This window comes from Podarcis pityusensis, assembly GCF_964106645.2.
Source record: "Podarcis pityusensis genome assembly, chromosome: 1".
NCBI classification, from domain to species: domain Eukaryota; kingdom Metazoa; phylum Chordata; class Lepidosauria; order Squamata; family Lacertidae; genus Podarcis; species Podarcis pityusensis.
In genome coordinates this window covers 47,002,936-47,022,927 of record NC_138028.1, presented here as the reverse complement: position 1 = coordinate 47,022,927, position 19,992 = coordinate 47,002,936, and the positions used below count along the sequence as shown (strand labels likewise).

At 44.2% G+C, this 19,992-nt stretch overlaps 2 protein-coding genes and 1 long non-coding RNA gene across 6 annotated transcripts in view; all 3 read right to left on the bottom strand.

The window, feature by feature from the left end:
- The window catches only part of LOC308463436 (uncharacterized protein), a gene marked incomplete at its 5' end in the record, with an annotated part of 341,915 nt that overhangs the window by 63,855 nt on the left and 258,068 nt on the right, over window positions 1–19,992 (bottom strand). The window lies entirely within an intron of this gene.
- MAP3K9 (mitogen-activated protein kinase kinase kinase 9) overlaps window positions 13,620–19,992 on the bottom strand; it is a 91,564-nt gene continuing 85,191 nt past the window's right edge. For all 4 annotated transcript variants that reach the window (XM_081016664.1, XM_081016663.1, XM_081016665.1 and 1 more), the window contains exon 12: window positions 13,620–13,965. In XM_081016664.1, coding sequence (XP_080872790.1) covers window positions 13,938–13,965 — 28 coding nt within the window. In that variant the 3' untranslated portion in view covers window positions 13,620–13,937. The remainder of the gene's footprint in view (window positions 13,966–19,992) is intronic.
- On the bottom strand, window positions 13,979–19,982 carry LOC308474214. The gene is made up of 3 exons (XR_013984556.1): window positions 19,856–19,982; window positions 15,815–15,896; window positions 13,979–15,400 (listed from the first exon to the last, which is right to left on the bottom strand). It is a non-coding gene; the product is annotated as an uncharacterized lncRNA (long non-coding RNA).

Here is a 19,992-nt window from a genome sequence, read left to right as displayed (position 1 = left end):
TCAGACTCTAGGTTTAATCGTCTTGGGGGTGGGAGGAAGCTTTTTAGATGGCACTGTGTCATCTCTTACTTCTGACACCAGTGTTGCATGCCATACCAATCTCTGAGCAGCAAAAGATTCCTGGGGTCCAGGTGGTTGCCCAGGGTTCCTGTTTCCTTTTGGAAATGAGGCACAGCAGAGACTGTGGTGTCTTTATGATATATGGCTTATTTGCGCGCGTGCACACACACACACACAAACACACAGCCTGAGCCTGTGATGGAGGGGCTCCCAGCATTACACTCTGGCTTCTTCCATAGCTGAAGCCTTGGATTCAAACAGACTTCAAACATGATATAAAACATTCTAAACTCTCCACTCTGTTCCATAAAGTCTCCTTTTGTCTTCTACCTGACACAAGGCTGGAAGAGAGGCCCCTCCCATTTTTATTCTGGCACAGAGCCTTTGTCCTTTGTCGCCTTTTAATGCCCATCTCCACAGCGAATTATTTCATCAGGAACCATAACTGTCAACGTTTCCCTTTTTTTAAGGGAAATTCCCTTATTCCGAACAGGATTCCTCGCAAGAAAAGGGAAAAGTTGACAGATATGTCAGGAAGCCAGCCTGGCTTATATTTTAACATTTGCTGGGTCCAGGGGTTAAAAGATCTGGCACCTATAAGCTTATAACAATCTTATAGGCCAGCCCTGCTGAGTTTGGTGGTCGTCCTGCTAATTCTGCTCAGCAGGGCCCTGGGATTTTGTCCAAAGTCCTGTCCTAATTGCATCCCAACCCAGAAGAGGCTAATTGGAAGTAGGTATTACCATATCATTGAATTATACAGGCACAGCGGGCAAGCCCATTGGTCAGTGAATACTTTGAATTCACAGGAGCCTTTCATTATTTTTAAATTTTATTTGTCATGACAGATTGTAGTTTCCTCATGGCACACAGTTTGTATTTACTGGCATAGGAAGAATACTTAGGAATGCTGCCTTCCAAACTTCAAAAGTATTTTGTAAATCATTGACCAACAAAGCTGATAGTCTAGTTCTACTTCATGATGGCAGATGAGAATGACAAAAGGGCTGGTCATTCTCAAAAACTGTCCTATCCATGTCTACTAAGAAGTAAGTCCTGTTGAATTCAATGGGTCATGCTCTTTGGTGGAGGTGAGTAGGAATTAATCAGTGCTCATGTTTTATATTGCTTTCAAAGTGCATTGCTAGCAAAGTTTAAATTACAGGCCTCAAAAGCTACAGAAGCACCTGTAACACCTGGGCATCATGGGGAAAAACAATGTCCACCAAAGACTAATTAGAAACATCCTGGGAAGCAACACTTACTATACCTCTATGATTCTCTATGTCTGGCAACAGATCTTGGTGACTTTCTAGTTTCTGCTGATACTGATTGGAGGAAGGGGGGAAATGGTTATATCTATAGTATGTTGTCTTCTTTATTAACTTCTCTCATTCTTACCTTAAATTAAACTATACAAATATGGCGGGGGGGGGGGGACTTGAGAGGAACACTCTTCTTCCCTGTATTATTTTGGCTCTCTGTCATTCTCTGTTGTGAATGGCAAGAGCACCATATTGCAACAGAGTGGCCATATGTTACCTGCCCCAGCCCACCCATTTATCTGTAGGGATGGGAGTTGTAGTTTGACGGGCCCCAGTCTACAGCAACAGATACTAACAGTGGACTTGTGTTACAGAGTTGTTGCAAGTCATTCCCTGGTCATTTCAATAGATAATGAGTTTCAAACAACTGCAGGGTAATTTAGTGCCTATGCATAGTAGAGGCTGTCAGACAGAAGTGCATTTAGACATAAGGGAGATGTGCCAGGGTGTTTCTGCTTTTCCATCTGGTGGCCTCAAGAAACAGCAATCTGGAGATTGCTATAGTGGTCTGCACTGCAAGGCTGTCTTTGGCCATTCTCTCTCAGCCTCAGCTCCTTGTTCTCAAATGTAGAGGAATTAGACCTTTAAAAATAGGGCACAAGCATTTCAGCATGTTTTATGACTGATTTTCATTTTATAGTATGGCCTTGCTGGCTTTTATTGGTATTATGACTACTAGTTCTATGTCTTTTATTTGTTTGTATGCTTTTTTATTGTAAGCTTATTAGCAACTGTACACTGCCGTGGGACTACTGAAGGGGGACTCTAGAAATTACTTAAATAAATCCCATCTCTCACAATGCCCCTCCCCCACCCCATGATCTGCAAAAGAAGATAATAATATTGGACAGTTTATTTCTAACCAGTTTAGTAAAGGGAACATACACAGCCAAGGCTTCAAAAAACAAACAAACAAACAAGCAGGAAATCCTTTTCTTAATCAGGAAACCCCAACCAGAAAGACCCAGAAATGGGACTCATAAAAGGTTCATTCAAATTTGCAATAGCAGTCCAGAGCCGGGAGATGCTACTTTAAAGGATAGTCCCCAAGATGACCTAAATGGCAGAGAAATGCAAATATATATAATATAGAAATCCTTCTCCTCACCTGCACCTGCGATTTGATGTTACTATGCATTATGATATGTGGCTACGTTATGTAGTTGTGTGTATGCAGTATATGTTATTTTAGAATATTACTTGCTTCTTAAAATAAAAGCTGATGGAAGCTGGAGCTCAACAATCTCTGGATGTTCCCATCTATGTTCTGTGGAGCAGCTAAATTGCCCCCACCCTCTGCTTAACTTTCATCTTGGTTTGTGCCCTGTTGGTCCATTTATTTCCATGGTCCTCAGTACCAGTGATATATTTTCAACGGATTTCCTAACCTTCTATGGAATGTGACAAATAAATTAATCACTTTTTCCAGAAATCTAATTTGCTCCGCCAGTTCTTTGCTTTGAAGCCTTCCTCCCTGCTGTCCTTTCATGTTATTCTTTACTAGTTCTGGTTGCCTGGTAACCCCAACCTCTATCTTTCTCTCTCACTAATTTCCTTTCCTCCTCCACCCCCTGCTCCCCTCCCTGTAATACATGATAACATTCATAGGCACTGTAATATGTTTCTTCACCATCTGCGCCTCTTTGACGCTATCTCTTCCAAGACTGCCAAGTGACCAGCATATGGAGCTCAGCCTGTTGTTTTGCTTTTGCAAGAGATTAGAAGCCGTTTAATGACCTTTTTTCCCACTGAGGGGAAGAAAAATTTACACAGCTGAGAAGGCTGAAGGTTTCACCCTCATGTCTTCAAGCATCACACGACATCACCCTCATGCTTCTACTTCCAAAAGGCTGTGCCTTGCAGTTTGTAGTGAGGGCCTTTCCTCACAGCATGTTTCTCCTCTGTGTTTGCTCCCACACAGACAGCCTCCACACCAGGCATAATAAGCATGTCCTTTGTTTTGAGTGTGCCCCTGTGTATTCTATATCCATATGCACAGAAAAAGCATGGGGTCCAGGTTGTACTGGGAGAACAAGCAGCCATAGCTTGTGGCAATCTGGAGGAGAGACATTGTGTCCCTCGGCTGGATCTAGACACATCAAAGAAGCGTTTCATTTTCAATTTGTAAATTTTCAGTTGTAAATTTAAACAAGGAAAATGGGTAGATAAAAATGGGACTCCATGTTGCCATCTGGTGGCACAATGTTATAATCACACATATGATGCATGTAAATCACTTTTTCTTTACCAGTCTGGCCAAGTCCCTGGTTTCCATATAGCTTTGTACTTCCTTTTCCCCCATTGTTATTGCATGGGGCAAGGACTGGGGGCAGACCTAACTTTTCCCTCAGGGTTTCCAGTGGCTATTTAATTGGGTTCTCCCTCCTGCTGCAATTAGTGAGAAATGGCCAGAGGAAACTGTTCCTAATTAACCTAGGTTGAAAAATAGGTTGCATATTTTTGTGACATTCCCCTACAGAAAAAGAGTTGAGCAACAGAGCCCTGTAGCTGCTGCCTGACAGGCCCCTGGGGATTACTGCAGAATGTGCTAAACAAACTTCCCTGCTTAGTGTAAGGGAAATTTGTGCTACTTCAGTCTGTGGTATATATAGCTATACCTCAGGCCTGGAGGCTAATTGTGGCCCTCCAAGCTTCTCTATCTGGCCCCTTGGAGCCACACCCTCTCCTTAGGCCATATACCTCACCAGCCCTGCTGTGCACCCCCCTCCAGTGACACTAGTCTACTGCATCAAAGTGAAATTGACATTAACTGTCCTTCCTACTTTTGCCTGTGGCCCTGCCATGTGAACCTGATAAAGCACTCTGGTAATTTTGAGTGTAACCCTAAGGTCAGGCCAAGGCATTTTGGCGCCTGAGGAAGACAATACAGATGCCCCTCCCCCTTTCACACCAATTAACTTGGGACACGATTCTAGCAGGATGCTATCCTGCACAAGACTTGACGAAATGTAGAAGAGCACTTCTTTTTCCATTGGGGCTTCTGCAGAAGAACTTCCCTGTGGATTCTGCCCCATAGCTAGGTCTTGAAGAGGTGCCTATCTGAAACCCTGGCAAGTCACTGCCAATCAGTATAGACAGTATGGAGCTCTGCGAGTGCAGCTTTCTCCCGATTGAAGTGCAGAGTGTTTGAGGACCGGGACACATGCAGGGAAACCAAAATGCTTGTTTGCAAAGCTATTGTACTACCAACCTTACTGTATCCTTGTGAAACATGGACCACTTACAAACGCCATCGCCAACTTCTTGAAAGATTCCTTCAATGGTGTCTCCAAAAAATCTTAAACATCACTTGGGAAGACAGGCAAACTAATATCAGTGTACTGGATGAAGCAAAGATCGCCAGTGTGGAAGCAATGATTCTTCAACATCAACTTTGTTGGACTGGTCATGTTGTGCAGATGCCTGATTATCGTCTTCCAAGGCAACTACTCTATTCCGAACTTAAAAATGGAAAGCATAATGCTGGTGGTCAACAAAAGAGGCTTAAAGACTGTCTCGAGGCAAATCTTAAAAAATGTAGTATAAACACTGACAACTGGGAAACACTGGCCTGTGAGCGTTCCAGTTGAAGAACAGCCTTTACCAAAGGTGTCATGGACTTTGAAGACGCTCGAACTCAGAACACAAGGGAGAAACGTGCTAAGAGGAAGGCACACTTGGCAAATCCACACCGTGACCAACTCCCGCCCGGAAACCAGTGTCCCCACTGTGGAACGACGTGTGGATCCAGAATTGGCCTCCACAGTCACTTACGGACTCATTGTTAAAACCGTGTTTATGGAAGACAATCTTACTCGGCTACGAGTGATTGCCAAAGAAGAAGAAGAAGAGATGGATGGTCTGGCTTATTATAAGGTAGCTTTCTTTATACATATTAATCAGTTCACATAGCATGGTCATCTCAAGCTGGGCTTGTTCTCCACAGCAGTGCAGCACTGGAGTCAAAGGTATCCCTCCCAGTCAGTCTTTTTCCTCCGCTTTTTCTTCCTCTAAAGACTCTTTTCCTGTCACTTCACACCCAGTTACCCTGGCAACCTTCTGTTTTGCCAGGCCCAAGAATTCCTCCTCTCAGATGGGCTATCAACACCTTTTGTTATGTTGATCCCAGGTGAGGCCCTGGCTTAGAAAGAAAGCTGAGCCTCTCCTTTTCCACCGGCCTGCAGTCTTCCTTTCAGTACTTCAAATAATCAAAATCCTACCAATTATTAATTGTTAGAACAATCTATAGCAGTATAAATTCAAAAGTCAGGGATATTGTGTAGTCTGTTCAATGAGCCATGATACATTACAGGGTATCCTTCAAAACCAGTGTTTCCCCAAACTTGGGTCTCCAGCTGTGTTTTTTTGGACTACAATTCCCATCATCCCTACCCACTGGTCCTGCTAGCTAGGGATGATGGGAGTTGTAGTCCAAAAACATCTGGAGACCAAAGTTTGGGAAACAAAGCCTCCAGGGCAACCTCCTTGGGACTAAGCCATAAACTAGCATAGAGGCACAAAGGCCTGGCCATATTTGATTGGGGTGGGGGAAGATACAAACATACCTGATATTCAAACAAAGAAACAATGTTCTGCAGATCCTACTGAAATACTGTACTTTTCCATGTATAAGACTAGGTCCCCCCACTTTAAAATCATGCTTAAAAGTGGGGCTCATCTTATACATGGGTAGTGCATGGAGTGGATGTTTGATTGGTTGCTGCCGCAGCTGTCAACAACTATTGTGCATGTTATTGGTTGCTGCGTCAGTGGGTGGTGTTGATTGACCAATGCCGCAGCAATTGGGCGGGTGATTGACAGCGGGCAAGGGGACAGACGGGAGGTGGATTTTGCAATACAGTGATACCTTGGGTTACATACGCTTCAGGTTACAGACTCCGCTAACCCAGAAATAGAACCTTGGGTTAAGAACTTTGCTTCAGGATGAGAACAGAAATCATGCTCCGGTGGCGCGGCAGCAGCAGGAGGCCCCATTAGCTAAAGTGCTTCAGGTTAAGAACGGACCTCTGTAACGAATTAAGTACTTAACCCGAGGTACCACTGTACTAGGTGAGCAATTTTTTCCCCTTAAAAAAGCTCAACAGCTCTTGGTAATCCTCCCCATTCCCCCCCCCCCAATTTCTGAAATTTCAGTCCCCAAAAAGGGGGTGTCTTATATATGGGGGCGTCTTATAGATGGAAAAGTACGATAACTCGCTTGTTGCATGTTCTAATCCACATAGAGACGAACTCAGAATTTGTACATCGCCAGGAAAAGGGCATGTGATTTGAAACAGGCATTTTGCCATTCTGCCCATACTGTGGATGGCAGCTGATCCACCAAATGCAGAGCTGGTAACAATCCAGTATAAGAGGTGAGGGAAAGGCCCCTGAGATGCAGATGGGTGCTTTCCAATGCTTTGCACACATCAGTGAATTTCCATGTGGTGGAATTCTCTCTGCAGGGCCAGATGGGGCCGGTTGCTTAGCATTTAGAATAGGAATAATTCGGGGCGGGGGTGCGTGTAATTAATTAGCCTCACAGTACTCAGAAAAGAAATGCATTCCAAGTACATAACTAACCTGCTCTTATGCAAAGAGCCTAATTTGTATAATTAAAGTTCCATAGTGGCTTCCTGCTTTCCATACCAGATTAAGACTCATCCTTCTCTGTGCAATGCAATTGTTCTGCAACCTGCAGAGAATCAGTATTTTCCTAGGAGGACGGAAGCAACGTAGCACAGAACATTACTTATTTATATAGGCAAACAACTCTCATACAGGTCAGGGTTCTCACTTCCCTATTTAAGAAACAGGAAAAAAGGGAAGGCAGAAGAAAATGGTAATTATGTTAATTAGCATCTGTAAGACATCAAAGACTTAGTGCAGGCAACTCCTTTGTAGAAAGCCCTCCCCAGAGAGGTTCATCTGGTCCTTTTAACACAAGGTGAAGACCTTTTTATTCCCCCCAAGCCTTTGAATTTTAGTGCATTTTAAATCCGTGACATTTACTATTTTCTCCCTTCTTGTTTTTTTTATGATGGTTTTGCGTGTCTTGGGTTGGTTTCATAGCTATTTCTGTTTATTTTATGCTGCTACAAATAGTATATTAACATTGCTTTAGTTTATTTTTATTGCATTCTTTATTTTTCATGGGGTTTCTTTTTGTAAGGTAACCACTGGATTTGCTTCATGGATGTATAAAATGCCATAAATAAAATTAATGCATTAGCACATTGACACTGTTTCATGTATCTCCTAAAAACAAAAGAAGAGGCTGCTGGATCAGACCAGTGGCCTTTTTTAGTCCAGCATCCTGTTCTCACCATGGTCAAGCAAATACTTCAGGAAAGCCCACAATCAGGACCTGAGCCCAGCAGCACTCTCCCTTCCTGCAGCTTCCAGCAACTGTCATTCAGAGACATACTGTAAGTCAGTACAGGCAGGTGGCGCTGTGGTCTAAATCACTGAGCCTCTTGGGCTTGCTGATCAGAAGGTTGGTGGTTCAAATCCCTGCGACGGGGTGAGCTCCCGTTGGCTCTTCCAGCTCCTGCCAACCTAGCAGTTTGAAAGCACACCAGTGCAAGTAGGTAAACAGGCACTGCTGCAGCGGGAGGCTAAGCAGTATTTCCGTGCGCTCTGGTTTCCGTCACGGTGTTCCTTTGTGTCAGAAGCGCTTTAGTCATGCTGGCCACATGACCCAGAAAGCTGTCTGTGGACAAACGCCAGCTCCCTCAACCTGAAAGCGAGATGAGCGCTGCAACCCCATAGTCGCCTTTGACTGGACTTAACCACCCAGGGACCTTTTATTATCCCTACATTGCTAATAAGACATGAGGCAGAGAGCACCAAGCTAAGATCACCAAGTGAACTCATGGTAAAGGTGAAGTTAGAACAATGGCTACCTGGTTCACAGCTTACTTTCTGAGTGACTATGCTACACTAATTCACAACATATAACAGACTGTTCATTATATCTTGGCAATGGTATTTGGAGCTTAACAGTACTAAATTTGCAAGGCCACCTTCCAGTTTATACAATATCTCACCTCCCTCCATAGAAATCAGAGTGACATAAGTGGATCTTCCTCCCATTTCAACCTCACGACAATACCCTGTGAGGTTAGGTCCAAAGTCACCCAATGAGTTTCATTTGTGAGTCAGCATTTGAATCCAGGTCTCTGATGCCAGCAGGGCATTCTGGGAGTACTAATCAGTTGATCGGTGAACCCCACTGAGTGGGGATTGGCTGCGCTAGGGAGCCTCCTCTGCTGGCATCAGGGGCGGGGCAGGGGGGCAGGGTTTGGTGGAAATTGCCAAATAGGGACCCCTGCCTTTCAGCATTTCAGCACCGTGGAACATCTGTGGCATGCATGCTCATCACTGAAGGCTGCAAAAAAGCGTTGAAATGACAAATGGCCAGATAATTTTGTAAGATTACTCACAGTGTTTCACTATTCCCAGAAATACATTATTGGCACTTTTCTCGTCTTCATGGATGCAGCCAAAGCACTCAGTCATGTCAAGTAGTTTTTGTATCCCAAGCTATAAAAAGATCTGGAGGTGAGGACATCTTTGGAAATTAGCCAAAGCAATTGGACAGGCATTAAGACACCAGAGTGATTCAAAACACTGGACTGGTGAGTTGCATGGTGTGAGTGTCATGGATAATTGTCTGGTGGGAGAGAAGTACTCAACTCCTGCTCTGCCTACACTTTCCCCTCTGCACAAACTCTGAGTCTAGTTTAAAGATAAAGAAAAACTGTGAGTCTAGTTTAATGCTAAAGAACCGTAAGCACAAGCCTTGAAGTTGATCATCTGAAGAAGCTTGAGCGCCTGGTTACTGCCTTTTCCAATATTTCTTTATATATAGGGGGGGGGGGGAGATTTTTACAAATAATTTCCAAAAATCATATCATATACTTTCTTATCTTATACAATGTTTTGGCCTTCCATCAACCACATCTGAAGATTTTTCAACCTTTATCACTTAATCTACATTTCTCAATTTCTCTATTACTTTTAATTATCCTCAACTAATAACTTCATAATCTTCTCTGCAATACTTTGCACAATCCTCCTTACAAAACTTCCTGAAGTCCTGCTAGCATAATCTGTTTATTGCCATTGCATTTCAAATAGTTCAGATATTTACTCCAGTCCTCTGAGAATCTCTGGTTCCACAGGTTTCAGATCTTTCCTGTCATCTTGTTTAATTCTGCATAGTCCATTAATTTCGTCTGCCATTCTTCTTTCGTCGGTAGTTCTTGTTTCCATTTATGTGCCAGTAATATTCTTGCTGCCGTTATTGCATATAAAAGCAGTTTATTATCCTGTTTGTTAATATCCTCCCCTACAATACCGAGTAAAAATGCTTCTGGGTTTTTTTATAAATGTATATTTCAACATCTTTTTCATCTCATTATATATCATTTCCCAGAAGCTTTTCACTGCCTTCTCCAATATTTCTAGATTCACATCTATACATCTAAATCAGCATGTTATGCAAACTCGTGTGTGATTCATCTCCCCCCTCACTTTGTAGATGTGTGAGTGCCACCTTGGTGAGCTCTCTTTCCGTACTGCTCCATGTCTCTGAATTTCAGTCACTCATACGTTCTGCTGTGGGGAAGCAAATTTGAGGACAGGCCCTGATGCTGTTAAGAGCTCTGAGGACCCACTTGGGCAGCCTACAGCCAGGAGAACCCTCCCATTGCAGCCCTTACAATGCGCCACACCCCCTTGAGGTTTTTATGCTCGACTTCCAGTGTGTCCTTATCCCTTTGGGGAGAGGAAGTCCAGTGTGACCGATACTTACTTATGCTTCTTTATTCATTACTTGGCACCTTTTCAGCTGCAAAGCAGGCACATCCCTCCCTTGAATAACTTGTCTAAAAGCCTCGCGTGAGAATTTAAATAGAAACTGTGCGTGTTGCTATTACAGAAATCATGTGATGGAGTTGCCCGCTTGAGAAGTCCTTCCAGAACATAATTTCCAGGCATGTAGTTCAAGCTGTCAAAATACAGATCTATGCTGCTTTCCCCCACAATATGTTTTAATAATTTGACTGCAGTGAGAGGGCAAGAGTCAGCAGAGGAACCACAAATGTGTGCTGGGGAAGATGCAGACAAGAGCAAGGATGGGAAAGATTATGATAGGGCAGAGTTCGGCTTCAGTTGTACCAACTGAACCTTGGGTCCTCCAGAACTCCAGTTGGCCATGAGTGATGGTGCTGGTGGGAGCTAGTGTCTGAGACATCCAGAGGGCCACAGGTTCCCCATCTGTGATTTAAGATGTGTACATCTGGAGCTGGTACAGGTTTGTTTTGTATTGTTACAGGAAACATCTGTGCTGTTACATATGCACCTGACTCTGTTCAGAAGTTTGAATAATGAACACATAGCAATCAGATTCAGTAGCCATGATCCTCTTCTTCCACACATTCATATCTACATGAATGAACATGTGAATGGGGCTGAATAGAGCAACACATCTTCGCGACTTAGGAAGTGGATTGTTCTGTAAGACTGTTTAAAGTGTGAGATTGAATTCCTCTTGCTCTCTTTTTTACATCTTTAACAAAGAAAGAGAAGAAATAAAATTCTTTCCATATGAACCTACCCAGACCCTGAGATCATCTTCTGAGGCCCTCCTTTGTGTGCCTCCTCCTTGAGAGGTCCAGAGGGTGGCAACACAAGAATGGGGCCTTCTCTGCAGTGGCTCTCTGTCTATGGAATGCTCTCCCCAGAGAAGTTCACCTGGCACCTTCATTACATACCTTTAGGCGCCAGGCAAAACCGTTCCTTTGGTTGACCTGATTGACATCCTATACCCTTTTAAAATGTGGCTCTTTTGGGGGGCGTTATTGGGTTATTGTTCATATTTTTATTTTATATATTGTGATATTTCTGTGAACCACCCTGAAACCTCTGGGTATAGAGTGGTATATACAGTGGTACCTTGGTTTAAGAACAGCTTAATTTATGAACAACTTGGATTAAGAATGCTGCAAACCCGGAAGTAGGTGTTTTGGTTTGTGAACTTTGCCTTGGAATAAGAACATGTTCTGCTTCCTGTTGAGTGTGTTCCATTTGTAAATCGAGTCCCCCGCTGCTATGGGAAAGCACACCTTGGTTTAAGAATGCTTTGGTTTAAGAACGGACTTCCGAAATGGATTAAGTTGGTAAACCAAGGTACCACTGTAAATTCAATAAATAAATAAAAATTAAACAGCGTTGCATTCCTAGCTAGTCAGATCTTCTGGCAGCACAGGACTTGGTGGCAATTCCAAAAGAATCGGTCTGAAAAACTGAATTGGGAGGAAAACATCACAGGGAGTACCAAGGCATCTAGCTTTTCTAGTCCCTATTCCATGGGGAGGGGGAGGTTTGTGTCAGTATTATTTTATCATCTTATTTTGAAGACGACTACGCCTGTGGGTGGAGTGGAAAGACTCCCACTTCTTGTGGGTTAAGAGATTGAAAGAAAACTTGGGTGTATCTGAATTCATACCGAGAGGATTTCCAAGTATTGTTGTGGCACTCCTTAACTAATCAAATGTCACCTTCCACAAATGACAAGACACTATGGTATGCAGAACATATCATCCTAGTCATAGGGACAGGTTGCTGGAGAAGGGAGCATAGTTGGTGTGCCTTATGGCCCACAAGGGAGGGAACCCAAGGTGTATAAAAGGTAGGCAATGCATAAGCCAAAGAGAAAATAGATTGTGTCACATAAAGGCCACCGTCCAGAGGTAATTGTGTGTGACCCTGGCAAGCAGACTGCGATACATGAAGGAAATCATACAGTATGAATGCAGACTAGGCAATGTGCTTCTATTTCTATCCCAGCTCACTTAGTTGCAAGCACACACACACAAATCAGCCCTAATAATAGCAAAATTTTGCAACACTTCTGCAAAGAATTCAGAGATACTGTAAATTCTGACAAATCTCCAGAAGGAGGAAGCACAACGATCATAGAACAGCCACTACAAATATCTCTGTGTGCTCCTGATACTTGAACTTGATGCTAAGAAGGTGTTCTTGGCTAATCGCAGGGTTCCAATAATATTATCCACATCTATTTTGGGGAGAGTGCTCTTGAGCTCAGTCCTGTTTGTGGGTTTCTTACAGGCATCTGGCCACTGTGAAAAGATGATGCTGGACTAGATGTGCCATTGGTCTGATCCAGCAGGCTCTTCTTATGTTCTTTTATTCTTAAGTAAGGATGCTGGAATCGTATGCTACTAAAGAGGGATCCAACCTTGTTATGAGGAAGGCGATGCATTCCACTGAACTGTTGAAACTTCAAGGGAAGCCCCATCCATGAGTGCCTTGCAGGAATCTGTATATTTGTCAGGGACTGGGCAGAGGAGGAAACCAGCTTGACCCTTCCAGGGAGGAGGAAGAGGAAGACAGTTTAGATTTACAACAGGGGTTTGAGGGAGGTCACAGCTCAGAGGCAGATGAGGGGGAAAAGTTGGGAAATAATGGGAGGGGAGGAGGAAGAGGAAGCACCAGGGGAGCGACAGTTGATGGATACAGTGTCTTTAGAAAGCACTCCAGACCCCACCCCACCCATCTCCCAGAACCCAGAGAGCCTTGAAAGTAGGAGAGCAAAGAGCTCAAAGGCAGAGGGCACGTAGCAGCACCCGTAGGAGTGACAATGCAAATGACGAAGGAGGAAGTGGGAGAGATGGGGGGTGGAGATTCACTCGAGACAACCCCATTATCCAAGAGGCTGGATTCCATAGCCTCTTTCTGTAAATACTGACTAAAAAGTGGATGGTAAGAAACAATACCTTGTCTTTGTACATTCCTTGCAACCAGCTGGGAGTTGTTGGCAGCAGCCTGACAATATTAGTATATTATTATTGTATTGTGTTGTATTGTATTGTATTGTACTGTATTGTACTGTGTGTGTGTGTGTGTGTGTGTGTGTGTGTGTGTATTTGTGTTTATTAGAATATACCAGTAAAATACGTTTCCATGCGCTCTGGTTTCTGTCACGGTGTTCCATTGTGCCAGAGGTGGTTTAGTCATGCTGGCCACATGACCCAGATTTGTCTGTGGACAAATGCCGGCTCCTTCGGCGTGAAAGCGAGATGAGCGCCACAACCACATAGTCGCCTTTGACTGGACTTAACTGTTCAGGGGTCCTTTACCTTACTTTATTAGTATATGCTATAATAAAAATTTCTGACTTTAAAATATTCCAGCAGTCCATCCTTGAGAGTAAAATATAGCATACTGTTGTCACATTGCAACACAGTTTAAATGAGAAGACAGAAATAAAAAAGCATCCAGTTGAAATTGAGAGATTAAAATATGAGACGGGAAGCCACAAGAGGTGGAAAACTCAAACCATGTGTTATCTGATTTCTTGGCACCGGAAACCTATGAGTGGCAGGTTTTAAAGACGTCAAAAATTGTAGAAGAGACATCCTGTGAAGCTTAGGAGAGATATGAAAGCAATGGAATCTTGTTCTCTGCGCATCAAGAGCAAGTTCTGCAAGATCTATGATTCTAGTCTTCTGTGAAGATGGGTTAGATGGGTGGCAAAGGCAGAGCACCACTGAAAGAAAAACAATGAAGGAAGCAGGGGGATATGCTGTGACAATACAAGCTCAATACACAAATGCTTGACATTGTTAATTAGATGGCTGCCATGCATCCCAGTGAGGAAGCAAGGTGAATTTCAAGTATTTGATTGTCGACTGCAGACAATGCTGTATTGTATTAATTAGATTTTGCCAGTATCAGATCTTTCTAGTAGGAACAGTAAACTTATAAAGCCTGATCTAAAACACAACAAAACAACTGATCCTATCTATTCCCAGTGTGAATTTAAAAAGTGGAATCCTTCTTGGAATATAAGATGAACAGCATGACAAACTATTATTTAAAACATGAAATGAATGGTGAGAGTAGCTGATCTTGAAGTGGGGGCAGTGGAGGATCCAGTCTCAACCTTCATTTTAAACAAACAAAAATGCCAAAACATTACCAGACAACCGGAAATAAGCTGTACATTGTTCAGACTGCAGCCTTCATCATTTATAAACCAGTGTTTCTAAAGTGTTTAGTGTTTAGGCAATTATTTAGAAATATGTATATCATATACAAAAGATTCCACTTATTTAATGCAAAATCAGCCTCCTTGTAGAGAGTGGTTAAATGTTGTGCTTTTTTAAACGTTACACTGGCAGATGCAATGGCTGGGATTTCCCCCCTCTTACCTCTCTGCCCAAAGCATTGGAGTCGATCTGATATTTACCTGGGTAAGTCTATACAGTACTCTTTATAGACTGGATGATGATGCCATAATGCGTAAGGTATTGTGTGCATGTCTAATACTTCTCTGAATCAGGATGGCTCATTCTGAAATTGCACTGCAAGCATTCAGATGACCTAGGCAACCACTCCTTTGACAGAAGCCAGGTTGCCCCCAGGTCAGAGTGAGTTGTCTCTCTCATTTAATGTGTATTTTCCAACCTACCAGTCCAAAAATATTTAGTTTAAACCTTCATCCACAAATGCCTTCTCAGGTCTCTGCCTTGTAAGTTGGCTATGATAAGAGAGCTGCTCAAATAAACATCTACTCCATAGACTAGACTCCCCTGCTTGGTAATCTATATGCTACCTGAGTTTCAAAATCAGTGGTAACCTTAAAAAAAAAGTATCAGCCACGCCCTGGAATGTGCCTATCTCTACAATAAATACCTTGATGGACATTTCCATTCATGTTTGGACATGGACAGACTTTTCGTCCCATTTGCATTGTGTCCCTAAAACTCTTAAAGTCAACAAACACTGCCTTTTGTGGCCATAAACATGCTGACTAAGTAGATAGTCACAGACAAGGAAAGGCTGAATATATCCTTGTCCTAGTCATCACCCAACCCCCTCCCTCTGCCCAGACTACTACTTCTACTTCTTCTTCTTCTTCTTCTTCTTCTTCTTCTGTTTTGCTTTAGGAGATGTACCAATCTGTTCTTAATTCTTTAAACCTAAGTAATTGCAAGAAAACAACACGCTTACATGAAACTGCCTGTGCTCCCATTCATCCCTTGATACCTTTGCTTCACCCCTCCCTCTTTTCTCACCCCAGCTCCACGAGACTTTAGATTGTATGCTCCTGTCAGGGACTGGGCAGAGGAGGAATGGTGGAGACTGCCTCCCCACCCTGACCCTTCCAGGAAGGAGGAAGAGGAAGACAGTATAAATTTACAACAGGGGTTTGAGGGAGGTCACAGCTCAGAGGCAGATGAGGGGGAAAGTTGGGAAATCATGGAAGAGCCGGAACAACACCCAGCTGACACATCATCATTAGAGAGCATTCCAGACCCTCCATCTCCCAGAACCCGGCGAGCCTTAAAAGTAGGAGAGCAAAGAGCTCAAAGACAAAGGGCACCTAGCAGCACCTGTAGAAGTGATGAATGAGCAAGTGGGAGAGACGGGGTGAAGATTCACTCGCGACAACACCATTATCCAAGAGGCTGGGTTCTGTAAAGATTTAAATAAAAAAGGACTGTAAGAAACTTTCCTTTGTCTTTATACTTTCCTAGGCGACCAGCTAGGAGCCGCTGACAGCATCCTGACAGCTCCCTGGGGAAGCAGCCTGACTACTTTCTGATTATTTTCATGCTGCAAAACTCCCTGCGTGTGCACTGTTGGGTTTAAACAACAAATAAACAAAAGATCTGGATGCAGGGACTAAGGCCCCGGTGGTCAAAGAGCAACAGACAGATTGCAATCATGTTTAAAAGAGAGTGTGCATAGTGTAACAGTCAGAGTATTGGACTAGGATCTGGGAGGCCAAGGTTCAAATCCCTGCTTAGCTATGAAACTCACTGGGTGACCTTGGGCCAGTCACAGTCTCCCGGCCTAACCTACCTCACAGAGTTGTTGTAAGGAAACAAACATTTTAAGTGAAGAATATTATCCCAGTCTGTAATAGATTTGAAATTATTCTTATATATAGGATTGTGTAGAGACAATGCCAGGCTAGGACAGACAAACGGTCTAGCATGGAATAAGGCTCCCTCCCATCCCCATCTCTGCTAGATCCATTTTACCAACAGGAAACTAAGAGCAACTTGCCAGTGGTGGATATCATGTGACTTCATGGCTGAGCCTGACTTTGGAAGCAGGGTCTCAGGTCCAAGATTGACACTCTGTTTGTTGGCCCAGCCATCATACAAAAGGAAGATACTCTACATAGTAAAACTGATGTTCTTCAGCAGCTTTTTGAGCAGAGAAAATGTTTGCTCAGTTAGACAGTACATTATAAGACTATCCGTGACTAACCAGAGCGCAGTGTGTGTGTGTGTGTGTGTGTGTGTGTGTGTGTGTGTTGGATGTGACATTTGTAACAAGTCTATAATGCAAAACACACAGACATCATCATTTATCTGAATGGTCTATAGCCCTGCTATGCTGATGCTAAAATTCTTTATCTGTTGTTTAAGTGCTTCCACCCGCTTATTTTATCTCCTTCTCCAGGCTTTATCTGTCTAGCTTTTTCTGCACTAGTAAATCCTGCCATGTTTGAGAAAGTCTGCCTGGCACTACCATCTTCCCCTTAAGCCCTTGTTTGCCTTGTTTGTTGTGGACAATGTCAGATAAATGTTGACACCTATTATAATGGAAGTATTGCTAACTCCCTGGGACAATTTCCTTTTCCTCCTTAGGCAAAGAGAATACTCTAAAATCCAGGACTGTGCATTTTATTGCATGGAATTCATCAAAATGCAATTAAATGCCATCAACAAAGAGACTGATTGAGTCGTTTATACCTGAACTGGAGATAATTGCCAAAAGATGACTAACGGCAGTCTAGTAGGATTTTCGTCTATTTTACTTCTATGACACACCCACACACCGTATCTGTAATTTATATGATTAAGGCTCACAGGTTCTGTCTCTGGTTTCTACCACACACACCATTATTTGTTGCAGAAACACACACGCAAACACCCCTCAAGCCTTTACTTTCTTTCAATTAGACCTATATTTGCAAACAATCTATCTCATGTGTCCATGTATGCACACATATGCATACGGAAGTCCTTCATATCATTTTTGTTGTTGTAGCAGCTTGGGGGAACTCCTAATCTTGAAGGGAGGGGGACAAAGTTTTTCCAGCTGGGCAGCTGGGCTTTGGTAGTAGTTACCGGTAATAACCATGGCATAATGAAGGGGGAACACAGGAGAGCAGAACTTTGGGACATTTTCAGAGCAGGAGTAATGACATCACCAGTTGGGAGCACAGGGATCATTTATGGAGCCTCCTTGGTCTGGCAAGAGGTGATAATGAGGCTTTCAAGTTTGCTTGTACTAAAGAATATGCTTTCAGCAAAGACTGTGTTGTTGAGCTCAGGACCTGCTTATAGGTTTCCCACAGGCCACCCTGAGAACAAAATTGCTGAGCGCTTAAGCATTCACCCTGACCTGTTTGCACAGTCTGCATAGAGGTTATAAGGCACCAGCTGTTTAGTGAGCATTCAATCTGAGTTGTTTGTGGAGGGGTTACACCACCATGCCATGTCAGGCCACAAATGTTACCCCACATTTCCCAGTGCAGTTCGTCACTTTATTTACCACAAGAAACAACTAATTATGGGGGGGGGGAGGAGTTGTTCATTGCACAGCAGCTCCAAATCCACTTTAATTGAATCCAGTCACAATGGAAATAGGGGAAAGGTGCCATTTGGAGACAGCCTTAAGCAGAAGTTAATATGGCCAAGGACCTGGGCAGAGTGGAAGCATGTGGGAACTTGTAGGACTGGGAGAGGCTTGTGACTCTGTTCTGAGGGGGTTGTGGGTAAGCATGGGAGAGTGTGTACAACTGGGCCAGCAAAAGGGATGATCAAATGCATTGAGGAAAAGGCTATCAGGGGCTAGTAGTCATGACGGCTATGATCTCCCTTCACAGTTGGGAGGCGATAATGCTTCTGAATACCAGTTACCAGAAACCACAGGAGGAGAGAATACCTTCCTGCTTGAGTCCCACTTGCGGCTTTCCCACAGGCATCTGGTTGGCCACCTTGAGAACAAGATGCTGGACTAGATGGGACATTGGCCTGATCCAGCAGGCTCTTCTTATGTTCTTACGATGACAGTGCAGGAGGTTCAAGAGGTAAGGACACCTTGAAAGTTGTAGTTAGGAAGATGTATGATTTTCTGGTCCAACATTTCAAATTGTGGGACACCTACTAAGCCTTATTGAGCAGTGGGAACAGGAAGGAGATTATTGGACACTAAGGTCCACTTCTGAGGGTCTTCTGGAGGTTCCCTCACTGCGGGAAGTGAAGTTACAGGGAACCAGGCAGAGGGTCTTCTTGGCCGTGGCACCCTCCCTGTGGAACGCCCTCTCATCACTTGTCAAAGAGAAAAAGAACTACACAAATTTTAGAAGACACCTGAAGGCAGCCCTGTAGCAGGAATTTTTTTAATGTTTGACATTTTATTATTTTTAATATTTTTCTGGAAGCCACCCCATGGCTGGGGAAACCCAGCCAGATGAGCAGGGTATAAATAAAATAACTACTACTACTACTACCGGGGGGGGGGGGCGGTTGTACTAGATGACCCTTGCGGTCCCATCCAACACTATAATTCTTTGATTCTATGACGAAGGACAGGCCTTCCAAAGACCCAGCGCCATTTGAGGACGAAAGAAAAGGCTCTGCAGGCAAAAAGCCCCAGGTTGGATCCATGGGCATAGACAGGATTTTTGTTGGGGGGGGGGACAGGCTTTTGTTGGGAGGGCAGAACCTCAGATTTGTATTGATTCTTTTTATTTTATTTTATTTGGGGGGGGGGCAGCTGCCCTTCTGCCCGTGGTGGCTTGATTCCCCCAGCAGCTCCTGGTAGGGCTGGGAATGTCCTCTGAAAAGCAGCTGCTGCCACTCAATGTGGACAATACAGTGGTACCTCGGGGTACATACACTTCAGGTTACACACTCCGCTAACCCAGAAATAGTGCTTCAGGTTAAGAACTTTGCTTCAGGATGAGAACAGAAATTGTGCTCCGGCAGCGTGGCGGCAGCAGGAGGCCCCATTAGCTAAAGTGGTATCTCAGGTTAAGAACAGTTTCAGGTTAAGAACGGACCTCCGGAACGAATTAAGTACTTAACCCGAGGTACCACTGTACCGACGAGACTCCGCGCAAGGCAGCTCTTGGGCTCTGAAACCAAATGGACCGACCATGCCCTCCACCTGTTGGACTTCAGCCGTCCCGCCACTGCCCCCCCTGAGCTTCGCGTCCTCGCGCCAGCTGCTCAGCGCAGCTCCCATTTTGCGGGAACCCCGCGCGTTTTCCGCACAAGTCTCCCTCGTGCCAGAGGCAGGCGCCGCCCGCTCCTCTCCCACAGCCAAGCGCAGGCGCCGGAGAGCCCCCACCTCTCCGGTTCCTGCCCCTAACCAGAAAGCGCCGCCTGCGCCTTTAAGAGCTCGCGTACCTAGGCTGTAAACAGCGAGGAAGGTGGGTCGCCGCGGCGCGCGCGTGGCGTCCGTCCCCCCGATTTGCCGCGCGCTCCTTTGCCTACTCTTCCCCTGCCTGCGTCGCCGCCTCAGATTTTCTCGTCGCACCTCAGTT